Here is a 13,070-nt window from a genome sequence, read left to right as displayed (position 1 = left end):
CTTAATCAATGGTCACTAGGATAAAAGGGACACCAAAAGTGCAAAAAAAAAAAATTACACACACCTTGACATATACTTTTCCCGACAACTTCTCTGTCTCGCCAAGTAGAGCGGAGAGCAAGGTGGTTTTTCCACATCCAACCTGACCCACCACGGCAACGAGCGAGCCGCTCGGGATATTCATATTGACGCTGCAACGAATTACCAAGCAAAACAACTTCAGTGAAGTAAACAACAAATTGAGACGCTAATAGGCGGAAAGATACCAGGGAGTCTGGTTTCCGTCTTTATCGGTCTTGCACTTTATCAAGCACAGTCATCTTCCTTTCCAGTCTTTTCTTAAATCAACAGACCCGAATAATGAAGAACAGTAAACCTGGAATAAGACTATTCTTGTTTTTTTTTTTTGTTTTGTTTTGTTTTTTTTAGGTAACTTACCTTTGTAAGACAGGGCTGTCATCTTTATCCCAACTGAAAGATCCATCTTCTACGTGAATGGCTTGTGAACTGACTACAAGCCACAGAAAAGTCATGAGAATTCGAACGTTTAAACATTGAAAAAAGAAAAAGAATACCGTTGAACATTAAAGGTTAAAAATCGCCACTGGCAAGAGGTGAACCAGTTTAAAGGTGTTAACAAGCGTGATCAAGGAGTTGAGGTCGGGTCTACCGCAGAACAACTCCAGCAAGTAGAGAGAACCTGCGACCTTCAGATTCCACGTCCGGCATGTTATGGAGTTTAAAAAAGAGCTTAAGCAAACCACGACGGCAACGGCAACGAGAACGCCACCGAACAAAAAGTTTAATGAGTAGAACAATGGCTGTGCACGTGCGTTATAAATCTTGGTACATTTTTTACCGTCCTCTGCAAAACAACAACGACGGTGAAATGACCAAATTCTGCGTTGCCCCAAGAACGTGAACCACCACGGCTAATTTTTTTCAATTTTAATTTCAAATTTGTCACTGGGTCTAAGATTCAGTTTCATGATACTTTTAACAGTGACAAACAAAGTAAATTACTTAGAAGATCGCGAGATTCGTCAGTAAAATATGAAACATTTTTTTTAATCGACGTTGTCATCGGCGTCACTGCCGTGGTTTCTTAAACTCCCTGCTAACGACTTAGCCACGCCACCTCCTTAGCTTGGGAAATGAGGTGAGAAAAATGAAGTGAGAAAGGTGATTATCTCCATGTGCACTGTTCCCATGTAGAATTGAAATTTAAAGGAGTTGGTTTTTGTGGAGAGAGGAAAACTGGGGAACACAGAGAAAACTCTTTGGGGCAAGGAAGAGGACTAACAATTAGCTCAACCCTAATGTGCCAGCATGTCTGAGGCCCGTTTCTCGAAGGTTCTGAAAAGTCTTTGCACCCGGAAAGCCACAGCAAAATCTTAACCTTATGATTACGGAGCTTTTTTTATTCACATAATATTATTTTTAATATGAAAAGCGGTTCCCTTTTTAAAAGAAGTTTCAGGTGTGTGTGTACACCTCACTGATTGTAGATTTACATATTAACTAAAAATGGCTTTTTGGGACAGAAACGTTGCCGGGGCTTTCGAGAAACGGGCCACTGGGCTTTAAACATGGGTCACATTATTGGAAGGGGAGCACAATAACCCATGGACTGCACCATCCCTGCTGCCAAGTGATGTTGAGCAAACAACTGCAATCTGTTGGCAACTTACTGTGTTCAGGCATGGTCTTTTCAACATTGTTTGGATTCAGCTCCTCCAGATTCAGGAAGTGAGAAAGTCTGTTGATGGACACCTGACCCTATAAACAATAACAACCTTGAGTGTCAAGGTAACTTGTAAACAAGCTTATGTTTGAGTCACACTAGCTAGCTTTCCTGATTCCTTCTGACTGCTTCACCACTCTCATGTGTGAACCCTAAGTAAGCCTCCTCGAAGGCTAGTGTGAAGGAGGTAGTTTGTGCCTAAACCTGGAGCACTGGACCTGGAGACCAGAATGTATACCATTAAGCCACTGCACATCACGCTCGACAGAAGTTAATAAACATCATAACTGACCTGTATCATGCTGATGATGACATTTGGAAACATGGTTATGGGATATCTCAAGATGTTGAACAGCGACAGTGCCACAAATGCCTTGTTAGCTGTCAACTCATTTCCAGTTAGAACATAGATAGCAAATGTTGCTAGGGCAACCTGAAATAAGAATAATAGCAAACGAATGTTTTGTTAAAAAAAAAAAAATCTAGAAATAAAAGAAACTAACAATAATCCTCTTATTTTATATCAAATGAAGATAATCTCGAATACATTGAACAGAATCAAAAAATTCTCAGTATTCTCAGTGGTTGCAAAGCACTAGAAGGGAATTGATTTCTGTTCTAAAGCTACTGTCAAAATTGCTAATTAGTGAGCTGTTGTATGTGTCACATGTAGTTTGTAAATTCAGGTACCGTGTTTAAACTAGTAAATGATTACAAGGTCAGTTCTCTGCTGTTTGCTACCCTGTGTGCCAGTAAGCATGACTGACAGTGAGTAAGTGAATTCACTTAACCATGTGCGATTTGACAACGACATTTTTAATGCCAAATATGGGCATTACAAAGTGGTGCAAAACTATGACATAATCAGGTTAACAATAACTATCATAACCGTTGCTTTGGAACAAAGTTCAAACTTGAATTTACGTGCCTTTAAAGCAGTGGGATTCTGTACATACTCTGGTTTAGTCCTGGCAGGGCTGTCACTAAGGACCACATCACGTCACACCTTTTGCGGCTGAGTATGCATAATAAGCCCTTGATACTTGCCTTTTGTTGATACACTACATGTAATTCACACACAAACTAAAAAGTTTGTTTCAGGTGTGAATATCGAAGCAACAGGTGACTCAAAACTTAATGACAGCCCTGCTTCAGGTATAATTACTGTTGGTATTTTTTTGGCTGAGTTGCTACTTGTACATGTAACATGTCATGTCTAGATATGTTCTAAGTTAGTAGGTATATACAAAAAAGACAGAATTATAGTTTTACAACTTACAGTAAGAGTACCTTACCAGGAAAGGGGCACATGTGAAGGTAAAGGCAAATGATGCATTTAAATAAGCAGCATGCTTTAGTTGTCGTAATTCCCGTTGACGGATTTCAGATACTTTGTCCATGAAGGATGTTTCCCAAGCATACAATTTAAGGACCTGGAAAAGAAATAATCTGCATATTTTAAGCTGAACAGAAACATATCTTTATTATTATTCTCCTCAAATAATCTGACTAGACACTAGAAGACATGTATAGCTACTAACAAGAAGTCATGAATGTATCAGTTCTCCAACTGCATTCTGTGAGAGTGATTTAAAGTACTCTTGAGATGAGCTGTACCTTAATTCCACTTAAGATTTCATTCACCATTTTAATGCGTAAGTCTTTTGCCTCCATTTGCTTCACCTAAGAGAGATTAAGGTAAGCCATGTGTTAATGACACACACTTTAATTTGGTACATGTACATCCACTGTAAACCTATACACTATAAGATACACAATCCTTCATTAACTGGATACTCCTTACTCTGTCCACAGACTGTCTTTTTTGGTATAAGTCCCTCAGGGTTGGAAGCAAACTATTCAAAAGTGAGAATGCAAGCAGCGGGGAAGATAGTTTCTGACAGTGTCATTGCCAAGTTTCAAAATGCGAAGATACATGTACAAGTGGGTGCTTAATTAGTAACTATGTTTCATTAATTTTCCATGTGCATACATGTAAATAAAGCTGACAAGCAAAGACAAAAAAATAAAATAAAATGACAAGAACAAGTGACTTTTACAATGTGAACTCATTACACTTATTTTCATAATGAGGTGCATTCCACCAGACCTTCTTATCCAATCTTTAATTTTAGTACATGTAAGTCAGGCATAAAATATCCAAAAGCCAAGATAAATGATTTAATGGATCCAGATGAATAGAGGACCATACCCCCATTCATTGTGCATCTTTATTTCTGTATGCATGTACAGAATGATGTTCTAGCAACCGGAGTACATGAAGTGTGCAACAACTAGCTTTAAAAATGGCTGCCCGTACAACCTGGACTTGTTTTGTTTCAACCTACGCTATCCATGATGTCACATATTTCACCTGCAATTTTCGAGCTATCCTGCTGACGACAAGGTTGAAGGGGATTAACAATACCAATACTCCCACGCCTGCCAGAATAGATGGACCCATTGCATCGTACAAAAAATACAAGGCAATCAGAATGGTTAGTGGCGAGGACCAGAGGACATTTGCATAGGTTGTGAGATCCATAAGACGCTGTGCATCCACCGACATCAGGTTCACCATCTCACCAGCTGTAGATTCTGTCCGTGCCCTACTGTTCAGTGCAAGTGCCTAGTAAACAAAACAAGAGACATAGATACATTATTGGCTTACTTCACAGGTATGCATTAATTTAACTAACGTAAGTGTAGCCACACAGTCATTGTTGTCCTTCACTTGCATTGTCTGCCCCAGAACCTGGGTAATACATAAATTACTTTTTTACAGGCATCAGAGGCATGTAACATACATGTACTGTATTGTCAGTGCATTGGAATACATGTGTAATTGATTTAAGATCAGGGTCGTAGCCAAAAATATATTTATATGAGTGAGGCAATATCCATGGTTAAATATTCTTCCTAGCCATTAAGGGTGGCTGCTTATGGTGAAAAAACAACTAAAACAAATTATAAACAAAACAAAAAATGACTGAAACAAGTGCCTTGGTTTCCTTTTTACATGTACTAGCTACAGCCCTGATAGAGCAATCCAATAAATGCCTGCTGTACTTTAGTTTGGAATCTCACTAGGCAACAGAGCACATTCCACATATTTACCTGTACTGTACATTAAAAGAAAAAAAGTGCATTCACTGCATTTATTTCCTTATTATATTTTGCTCCTAGTTTTGTCACTAGCTTACCTTGGCATAAACCATTCCAATGAGAGCAGTTCTAATCCTCATTCCAAGGACAAAAACAATTTGCCAGTACTGATGGATAACAACAGACATAAAGACTGACACAAGGAACATGGAAAAACCATAAACATATCCCTTCCATGTCTCTTGACTGCTGTCTTGTGTGTAGGAAATCAACAAGCTGAAAATGACAAAATAGATGTTGGGTTACAGGAAATAAGCTGCAATTAAAACAAGATACAATATATTGTTTGTTAGTACTATGACACCAACAGATATGTTACCCAGTACTATGCTTAACAACAGGCCAGAGGACAATTGGATACAATTAACGGACATCCAGAGCACTCAGTTGTGGCAGGAGCAGTGGTCTGATGATTAGGGTGCTGGACTCATGATTAGGATCGAGTGGTCTGGGTTCAAACCCTGGTCGGAGTCACTGTGTTCTGTTCTTGAGCAACTCACTCTATTGTCAGCTGGGTACTGGTGAAGTTAATGCTGGGGTAACCCTGAAATGGACTAGCATCCTATCCAGGGGGGGAGTAGAAATACTCCTAGTCACTTCATGCCACAGACAATGGACTGGGATAAGCACTGACTGGATGGTCCAGCAAGTTCAAACACAGCTGACTTTAGGTATACAGTATGTACAAATGCAGCATTTTCATTCTTTGCACCCTTGAAATACATGCAGAGGGCAAATTGTATCCAAATGTTTTGAAATGTAACTAATCTATGGAAAGTACATTATTTTTAGTTTTCTTATTCCATTATTTTACACTAAATAATATTTATTAAAACCCAACCCCATATTGCACGCTAAATTTCCTACTTACTTCATCAGTTGCGGTTGAAGAAACTGAATTACATCATATATCAGTTTAAGAAGCATTCCAATTAGGAACTGTGGCCCAAACTGATAAGCCATGGCCCGGAGTAAAGAAGCTTTCCTCTTCTTCTTCTCTTTTTTCTTGTCCTTTTTCTTTTCATCCTCCTTTGGAACAAATTCTACTTTGGTTTCATCATTTTCTTCTGCATTCAACTTTGCTGTCTCCTGTTCTTGTTGCTCTTCCAAAGGGCATCTCTTACCACTAGATGATAAGGGAACATACATGTATCACTTGTAAAACCTTTTTCATGATTACATGTATATATTATTTATCCATGCATCCTGGAAGGGGAGGGGAGTGGAGAATTATTTTAAGCACATTATTTGAGGGCAGAGTGGGGCTCAACCCATTTCAGACCTGGGGGAGGAGACATGTGTAGCTTTAAAAGCATCAAAGCAATTAACTCCAAATTTCATGAGTTTTCCTGAAATTAAGCTGGAGACAATTTGATAGTACACACAGTATCATTCAACTTGATACTCCTATGGCAACCACATTTTGGCAGGCATGTTTTACAAACATTTCCTGCAGCAACTTTAATGTTCTCTTTTTCAGGTAAGATTAGCTTTCTTTTATTGATTTTCATTAATTTCAAACCTATTTTTTTAACCCGAAACCTGACCAGTCAATTGTAAGTCTTGCATGCAAATTAGACCAATAGGGCACTGCCTCCACAATGTACTACATAAATCCTCCAAGTATTATTGCCCTAAGTTTAACAATCTTCAAGTCCCAGGTGACGAAAAAAAGCCAGGTCTAAACATGGTTAATAGAGAGGGTCAGAGGTTATTTAGATTGCTAATAATTATTAGCAAACTGCCAGTACGTTATCAGTTAACAAACTAAAATTCTTCTTGAATGCTGGAACTACAGTATATAGTTGGGTTAATTACATGTAGCATCTGAACTGCCACACAATCACAGCAATTACAAATTTGCCATTTATCAGTCTGTCCTTTAATGTCTTGGTTGTGAAGGTACAGCAGGGTTAGAGAGGGGAGCTAAAAGGGGTTGAGTAAATTTTCTCACCTCGCGAAGTGTAGTCAGGTCTCATTGACAACCATGCCAAAGGGTAATTAATATTATTTTTTTCAGGCATAAAAATATAATTTAGAGACAAGTAAGAAAATTATTCCTCAATCTTGACAATTTTACCCTGAGGTAAAATGGAGAAAACAATGAAATTAAAACAAAGCAAACCATTGTCTTACATTGCACATCTCTCCTCCTCTATGGCCCACTTCTCCATAAACTTGGGAACAATGCTCATTGACTTGTTATTTTTGCCTAATGCCCACAAATCATCACTGACCAAAGGCCTCTTAAATCCCTGAAGAATCAACCTGTAAACAAGTAGCAAAAAAAAATCTTTGTCCATTAATTATTCATCACTCCTCAAGACTGAGTGGACAGCTGGGAGGGATAGACTAGAGCAGCAGCAGGGATATAGCTTTCAAGATTTAGGCGTATCTACATGTATTCCAGCTTAGTTTGCAGATCTAGAGTTTTGTACATTGTGCAAAGTCCTTGTATGCTAACTGTACCTGTATCATTGCTGTTCATATCTGTAAGCAAAATCATATGACTTGATGCTGCCCACATCTACATGTACAACTCCCCAAGCAGTTAAATTGACTTAACCACCCAAGGTATACTAATTCTCACTCATAAGTCTTGACTTATGTACTCACACAACTTTTAATCAAACTTATTAATAATACTGTTGACCACTTAAGCTCCCAATCAATCTTACCAGCAATGATTAACAACATACAGATCAGCAAAATTGTTTGCATGCAACGTACATAATGTAATGTAATGTAATGTAATGTAATACCCAAATGTATGTGCACTACCAGACCTACCCGTTTAGCCACCAAAAGGTCAATTTTGAGAAGATGTTGGCCTTTTCGTCTGGACATGGGCCCTGTAGTAAGACAACTAAAACATAAGCTAAACAAGAAGATCTGAGTAAACTGCTTCATTTGCATATGTAAAAAATAACTTACCCTGTTAACAGCATCTCTTTCAGCAGGAGCTTCAGGAAAGAATTTCAGATCCACTCCTGAATTGACCAAGGCTGTTGTTAATTCACCATTATGATCGAGCTCTTCATCCCTGAAAGAAATTTTAATTAAACATGGATTTATTTAGTATTTTAAAATTGTCTTTCGTTAATACAAGTGGTGCAAGTTTCCATCCCGTCTAAAACTAAGCTTCCTAAAAATACCCTAAGATCCAATATCACATTCTTACATTGCACAGCAGATCTATAACACAACAAAGCAGTGTAAACACTTACTTTCAGGGAGTACTAGGCAATTCGATAATAAGATAGCAAACAGGACTTACATGTACATGTATTACTATAATCAGCCAATCTGAATTAAGTTGTCTGAATGACTAATATTTTAAAATTATTTTTAGAACTGGACCGAGTAAAGTGCCTTGCTCTGGACCATACCCCTTTGGACCTAGACCAGGTTACAAGGCTTAATTCACACAATGCTATCAAGACAATTGGGCTAGATCATGCCTTACTTAATAATGTAGATTTAGACGTACATGGATGTATGTGTAATATGTACACTCTACTGTACAGGTAACACAACATTCCGCTATCAATTAGTTATTTATCAATTACAAACATTGTTCGTGAAGATAGAATTTTGCATTGTAAAAATTTCCTTTCAATATAATTATTCAATTTTTATTTAATTTATTTATCTATTCAGGACCCCACAAGTTGCAAAGCTTAAATCCTCATCGTGATTAAATAAAGGTGTTACTTAATGTAAATACTCACTCTTCCATAGTCAAGTCATCTTTTAGTGGCACCACACAAGTGCTAGGAATGTAGCCCTTTTCTTCACTGCCAAGATGCTTTACATACAGCCACCAGTCAACATCCCTCCCCAGCACCTCAAATTTCTCTCCTCTTTTGACAGCTAGCTGCACCGAAATATCAGGAGCAGTGTCTACAGCTTCTTGAGCTTGGAGGTCATCATCTTGGTTGGGATCATGTGCAGCCACTGCTATGACAAGCAGATTCTTCTTAGCCTGTTCTCCCATTGTCACAATCACGGTTCAAAGCACCATCAGTATGGTCACTCTCCCCTTGGATAAAGTGAAGTGTAACAGACGATGATGTCAATTACGGTGATCACACAAAATTAATGCCTGAACCTAACTTTCAGGGCTGTCTTTAAGTCTTGATTCACCTGTAGCCTTGATCTTCACCCTCGTAACAAACTTGTTAATATTTTAATACATGGATTGCATCAACAGCAGGCAAGCTCACCCATAACATATCAAGCACTGGTCACTAACATACCCAGGCGTAGCAGGTGTTATGGGTTACAGCCCTTATTGACAGCCCTGACTTTTAATATAAAACTTATGGCACGGGTGAAAAGAGTTACATGTACCGATGTTTGCATGGTTACACTACAGATTTTCTGAAAATACATTCTCTGTTCATTGGTAAATATTACACTGCACTAGTTTATGGGTTGGTTTAAAAGAGGGAGAGACACATTAAAATGTACATGTATGTACTGCAAGCACAAGGTAGATTGTACACCATACACTAGCAGAGGTACATGTACATGTAGGTACATGTTTGTTTATTTTGCAAAGATATTTGTCAACAAATCAATTTCACAAGTGCGGATGATTTTCAGTTGTTCCGAATTTTGTTAAGTCTTACATGTACCAAACTTTGAAAGTGAAATTATCTTGCCTCTGAGCAGGGCAAAGTGTTAAAATTCACAGATCTTTCAATTAATAATTCTAGAGAAACATCAACTGACTTGTTGTGCCATTAACTGAAGGTGTTTGATTTGTCATGTGATTGACATTGCCAAATAACATGATGTTTGCTGATTGAACGTGCAGACACATTGGCACAAATTTCCTGGAGGTACAGTACATATGCCAAAAAAATTTTGTCAGGTTATAAAGTGAATGGGTTCTTATGCAGAATGTAAACAATAACATAATATGCCTTTGGAATAGACTCGACCTTGAAAGTTATAAAAAGTCGTACTTACTATAAATAGAATGGAAATATGTTGCACATGCATGCAAGTCACATAAATCTCATTAGCAAAGAGTTTATTGCTAGTTCTTACTGCACTTTTAGGCTTAAGTGATCCAATTTATTTAATTCTCATACTAGCGGGGCTGTACAATAGCTCGAGAGATCCTGATTCAAAAGCTCACTCTACAAAATTAAGCGTGTTAAAATGATGAGTCACGATTATAAAGCTTTATAAAGGCGAGTAAACGACCTACAACTCGTGCAAATCAAATTGCAGCTGTACTAGTCGGCATCACGCGACAAAAATATTGCTCCGGAGCACAGCAGTACACAAACGATCTCGACGAAGTGTTGCACCATTAACATAAGCTAAGCTTAATTCGCAAATTAAAAAGATCTGCAAGATTTCTGCAATGGATGTACATGCAAATCCGATCAAAGCTACCCGCGGCTTTACGCCATGTTTTAGCTTATATAAGCTTAGACTAATTTTCAAGCGAACGCAACGGAAATCGCTGTCACTGATAAACTGTACTTAAAAGGTTAACAATTTTGGACTCAAGGTTAAGATTAGGGCAGTTTATTGTCGTTATTGTTGACAAAAATTGTGTTAGGATTGCCCCGCGTAAATTTTGAGTCAAGCTGGTTTCCAGCAGCGAAATTCACAACCATATATCTCGATCATTGCGGACAGACTTACAGATGATTTCTACCAAGAAGTTGTCGTGTAGCGTGTGTTCATCTGTGTTGTGGTGTACTAACCTTTGAGCGCTCTCTAAGTGTCCAAGAACCTCTTCCAAACCCTGAGAGGAGACGAGGCGAGGACGAGGAGTGTTCTGTTTTGGAGTTCAAATCTCTGCAGGGACTGGGCTTAGTGACGTCAGAATTTTGGCGGGAAGCGGCTTTCTTTTGTTCACGGTCTGTCAGTTCGTCACGCGATCAGACCTGTACGGGTCCGCAAATGATCCCAGGGACCTGTTTCTCGAAAGCTCCCGTAAATACCGGGCCCGATAACTTACCGGGCCGGTTAACGGGAAACTTTATCGGGCCCGAAATAACGTTTCTCGAAGCACCCGTAAATTTTCCCGGTACTTCCCGGGCCCGATAAAATAGCGGGTTGTTACCAATCTCTAGCGCGCACCTCACACTCGTGCGGGAGAGAAGGAGAAACACTTGAGACTATACGTACACATTCGATTCTCATCGATTCTGTTGTCGTTACGACTGTGATGATTTTTGAAGAACACTGTGAAGTTTAACTTCGAAGTTATCGTTGCGTCAAAGGAGAGCAACTGAGAGAGATGGTCATTTTGCATGGTCATATTATTTGAAAGTGATGATCAATTGCCTTTTGTAGCTCGATTCGAAGACTTCGATCGACAATCTCGCTCTTTTCTAGGAGTGTTGTCTTTTTCCGTAATTCATTCTAATTCAAAATGTTCACTGAGCAATCAAACAAGATCTGCGGACCGCCGAGGAAAGGGTGTGAACTTGAGAACTTGAAATTTAGCTACAAACACTTATTTCAGCAATTTATACTGATAAGAATTTCGCTTAAGTGTACGGAATATTTGGAATAAGGAAGGATCTTACTAAAATTTTTAGGCGTGATATAATCGTTTTTTCCGGCAAACATCAAGCGTAATTTTCACTGATCCCAAATCGACTGTTCTAGCATAAAGCAAGCTAAGATTAATAGAAATGCGACTGAAACAATTATGTGATTGGGGAGAATAACTTTAATGTTCTTTATTCTCGTTTATCTATCGTGAGTACAGTACGCTTCTTCGTGTTCCATCTAGCTAGAAATGCTATAACCAACATTTGTCAGTATTTGTGCACCGCGCCTAATGCGACTCTTCGCGATCACTCTATTATGTTTACTTTTTGTAGAATGTCTGTTTTCTAATTTCCTTCTCCAAAAATAGTAAAAAAAAAATCTGCAATCAAAACACAGGAAACAGGTTTGGCTTGCAGTAAGATCAGGTTTGCGTGACAGGAACCCATTTTGATGTTCATACAAAGAGGCCTTTTCAAAAACGCGCGGCGAGTGATCGGCGTTTACATGACAGTGTTAATCTATTCATTAAATTTTTTTCCCGCCGTTTGTTGGTTTTGAAAAACAATAAAGTAGAACTTCACAGTTATATAGCGCTTCCTTGCAAACGCCTTCAAACTGGGTTTCCGGAGCCAGCGGGCAGCTTCTCACCGTGTTTCTCTCCAATTCCTCCTTTAGCTCCTCAACGAGCCACTCTATTCTTGCTCGTGAGAGCCGAAATTGTTCAATGACTTCTCAGTCAGCCATATCGGCTAGAAAGGGACGTCTTTGAAACAAAAAAGTCCGCCCCGGCCGCCATTTTGTTTGGTTTTGCAACATTTGTGACTCCCCGTTAACTTTACGGGAGGTCACGACCTCCCGTAAATTACCGGGCAAGTTACCGGGATAATTAACGGGATCGAAAATAACGGGAGCTTCGAGAAACACCCGAAATGTTTACGAGGACTTACTGGGTGACTTACCGGGCCCGATAATTTACCGCGTCTTTCGAGAAACAGGCCCCTGGATCGCAAATGATCCCGGACCGCAAATGATCCCCAAATTGAACCCCAAATGATCCCCGACCGGAAATGATCCCCATATTGAACCGCAAATGATCCCGATCAAAAAATAAGGAATGGCATGGATTTACATCAGAGGAAGGTGAGAACATGCATATACAAAAATCATGAACTAAAAAACATATTTTATCATTTTACAAAAAAATATTCCACAGTTGCTGTTTTGTTCTTCGAAGGGTACAGATCGTTGTCACTGGCACACAATAAAAAATGATAGTAAATCGAAAACCAACCAATGGAAAAAGCTAAGAAATTGTGATGTACGCTATAGGAGATAACTAAGAAAATTAACGAACGTAAAACAACATGACGTTTCGATGACTTGCCATCATTGTCAAATGAATAGACTGATAACTGAATTAATAATTTGCGTGCGCAGTAAGGATGCGCAGAAACAAATAGCGCGAGCGTCCTTGAAAAATATTCAGGCCTGCACGGGATTCGAACCTATGACCTCAGCGATACCGGTGCAGTGCTCTACCAACTGAACTATCAGGCCAACTGAGAGCTGGTCACTTTGTGAGTTCGTAATACACCCGTAGATGGTGAAAAATACAAGTGAATATCTAAAAGAT

At 39.0% G+C, this 13,070-nt stretch overlaps 1 protein-coding gene across 1 annotated transcript in view; it reads right to left on the bottom strand.

Annotated features, from left to right (window-relative positions):
- LOC110055812 (multidrug resistance-associated protein 1-like) overlaps nt 1-10,744 on the bottom strand; it is a 28,441-nt gene extending 17,697 nt beyond the window's left edge. The window contains exons 1-14 of the mRNA XM_089295025.1: nt 10,639-10,744; nt 8,641-8,951; nt 7,844-7,952; nt 7,700-7,761; nt 7,046-7,177; nt 5,781-6,035; nt 4,948-5,125; nt 4,119-4,373; nt 3,362-3,427; nt 3,040-3,177; nt 2,037-2,177; nt 1,692-1,779; nt 439-511; nt 65-191 (exon numbers count right to left, since the gene is read on the bottom strand). Coding sequence (XP_089151151.1) covers nt 65-191; nt 439-511; nt 1,692-1,779; nt 2,037-2,177; nt 3,040-3,177; nt 3,362-3,427; nt 4,119-4,373; nt 4,948-5,125; nt 5,781-6,035; nt 7,046-7,177; nt 7,700-7,761; nt 7,844-7,952; nt 8,641-8,906 — 1,890 coding nt within the window. The 5' untranslated portion in view covers nt 8,907-8,951; nt 10,639-10,744. The remainder of the gene's footprint in view (nt 1-64; nt 192-438; nt 512-1,691; nt 1,780-2,036; nt 2,178-3,039; nt 3,178-3,361; nt 3,428-4,118; nt 4,374-4,947; nt 5,126-5,780; nt 6,036-7,045; nt 7,178-7,699; nt 7,762-7,843; nt 7,953-8,640; nt 8,952-10,638) is intronic.
- Between the last annotated feature and the right edge of the window lie 2,326 nt (nt 10,745-13,070).

The sequence above is a fragment of the Orbicella faveolata genome, unplaced genomic scaffold (genome assembly GCF_042242905.1).
Source record: "Orbicella faveolata isolate gen_17 unplaced genomic scaffold, um_ofav_v1 contig_25, whole genome shotgun sequence".
NCBI classification, from domain to species: domain Eukaryota; kingdom Metazoa; phylum Cnidaria; class Anthozoa; order Scleractinia; family Merulinidae; genus Orbicella; species Orbicella faveolata.
Note: the sequence above shows the minus strand (reverse complement) of the source record. Positions and strands in the feature narration are given on the sequence as shown.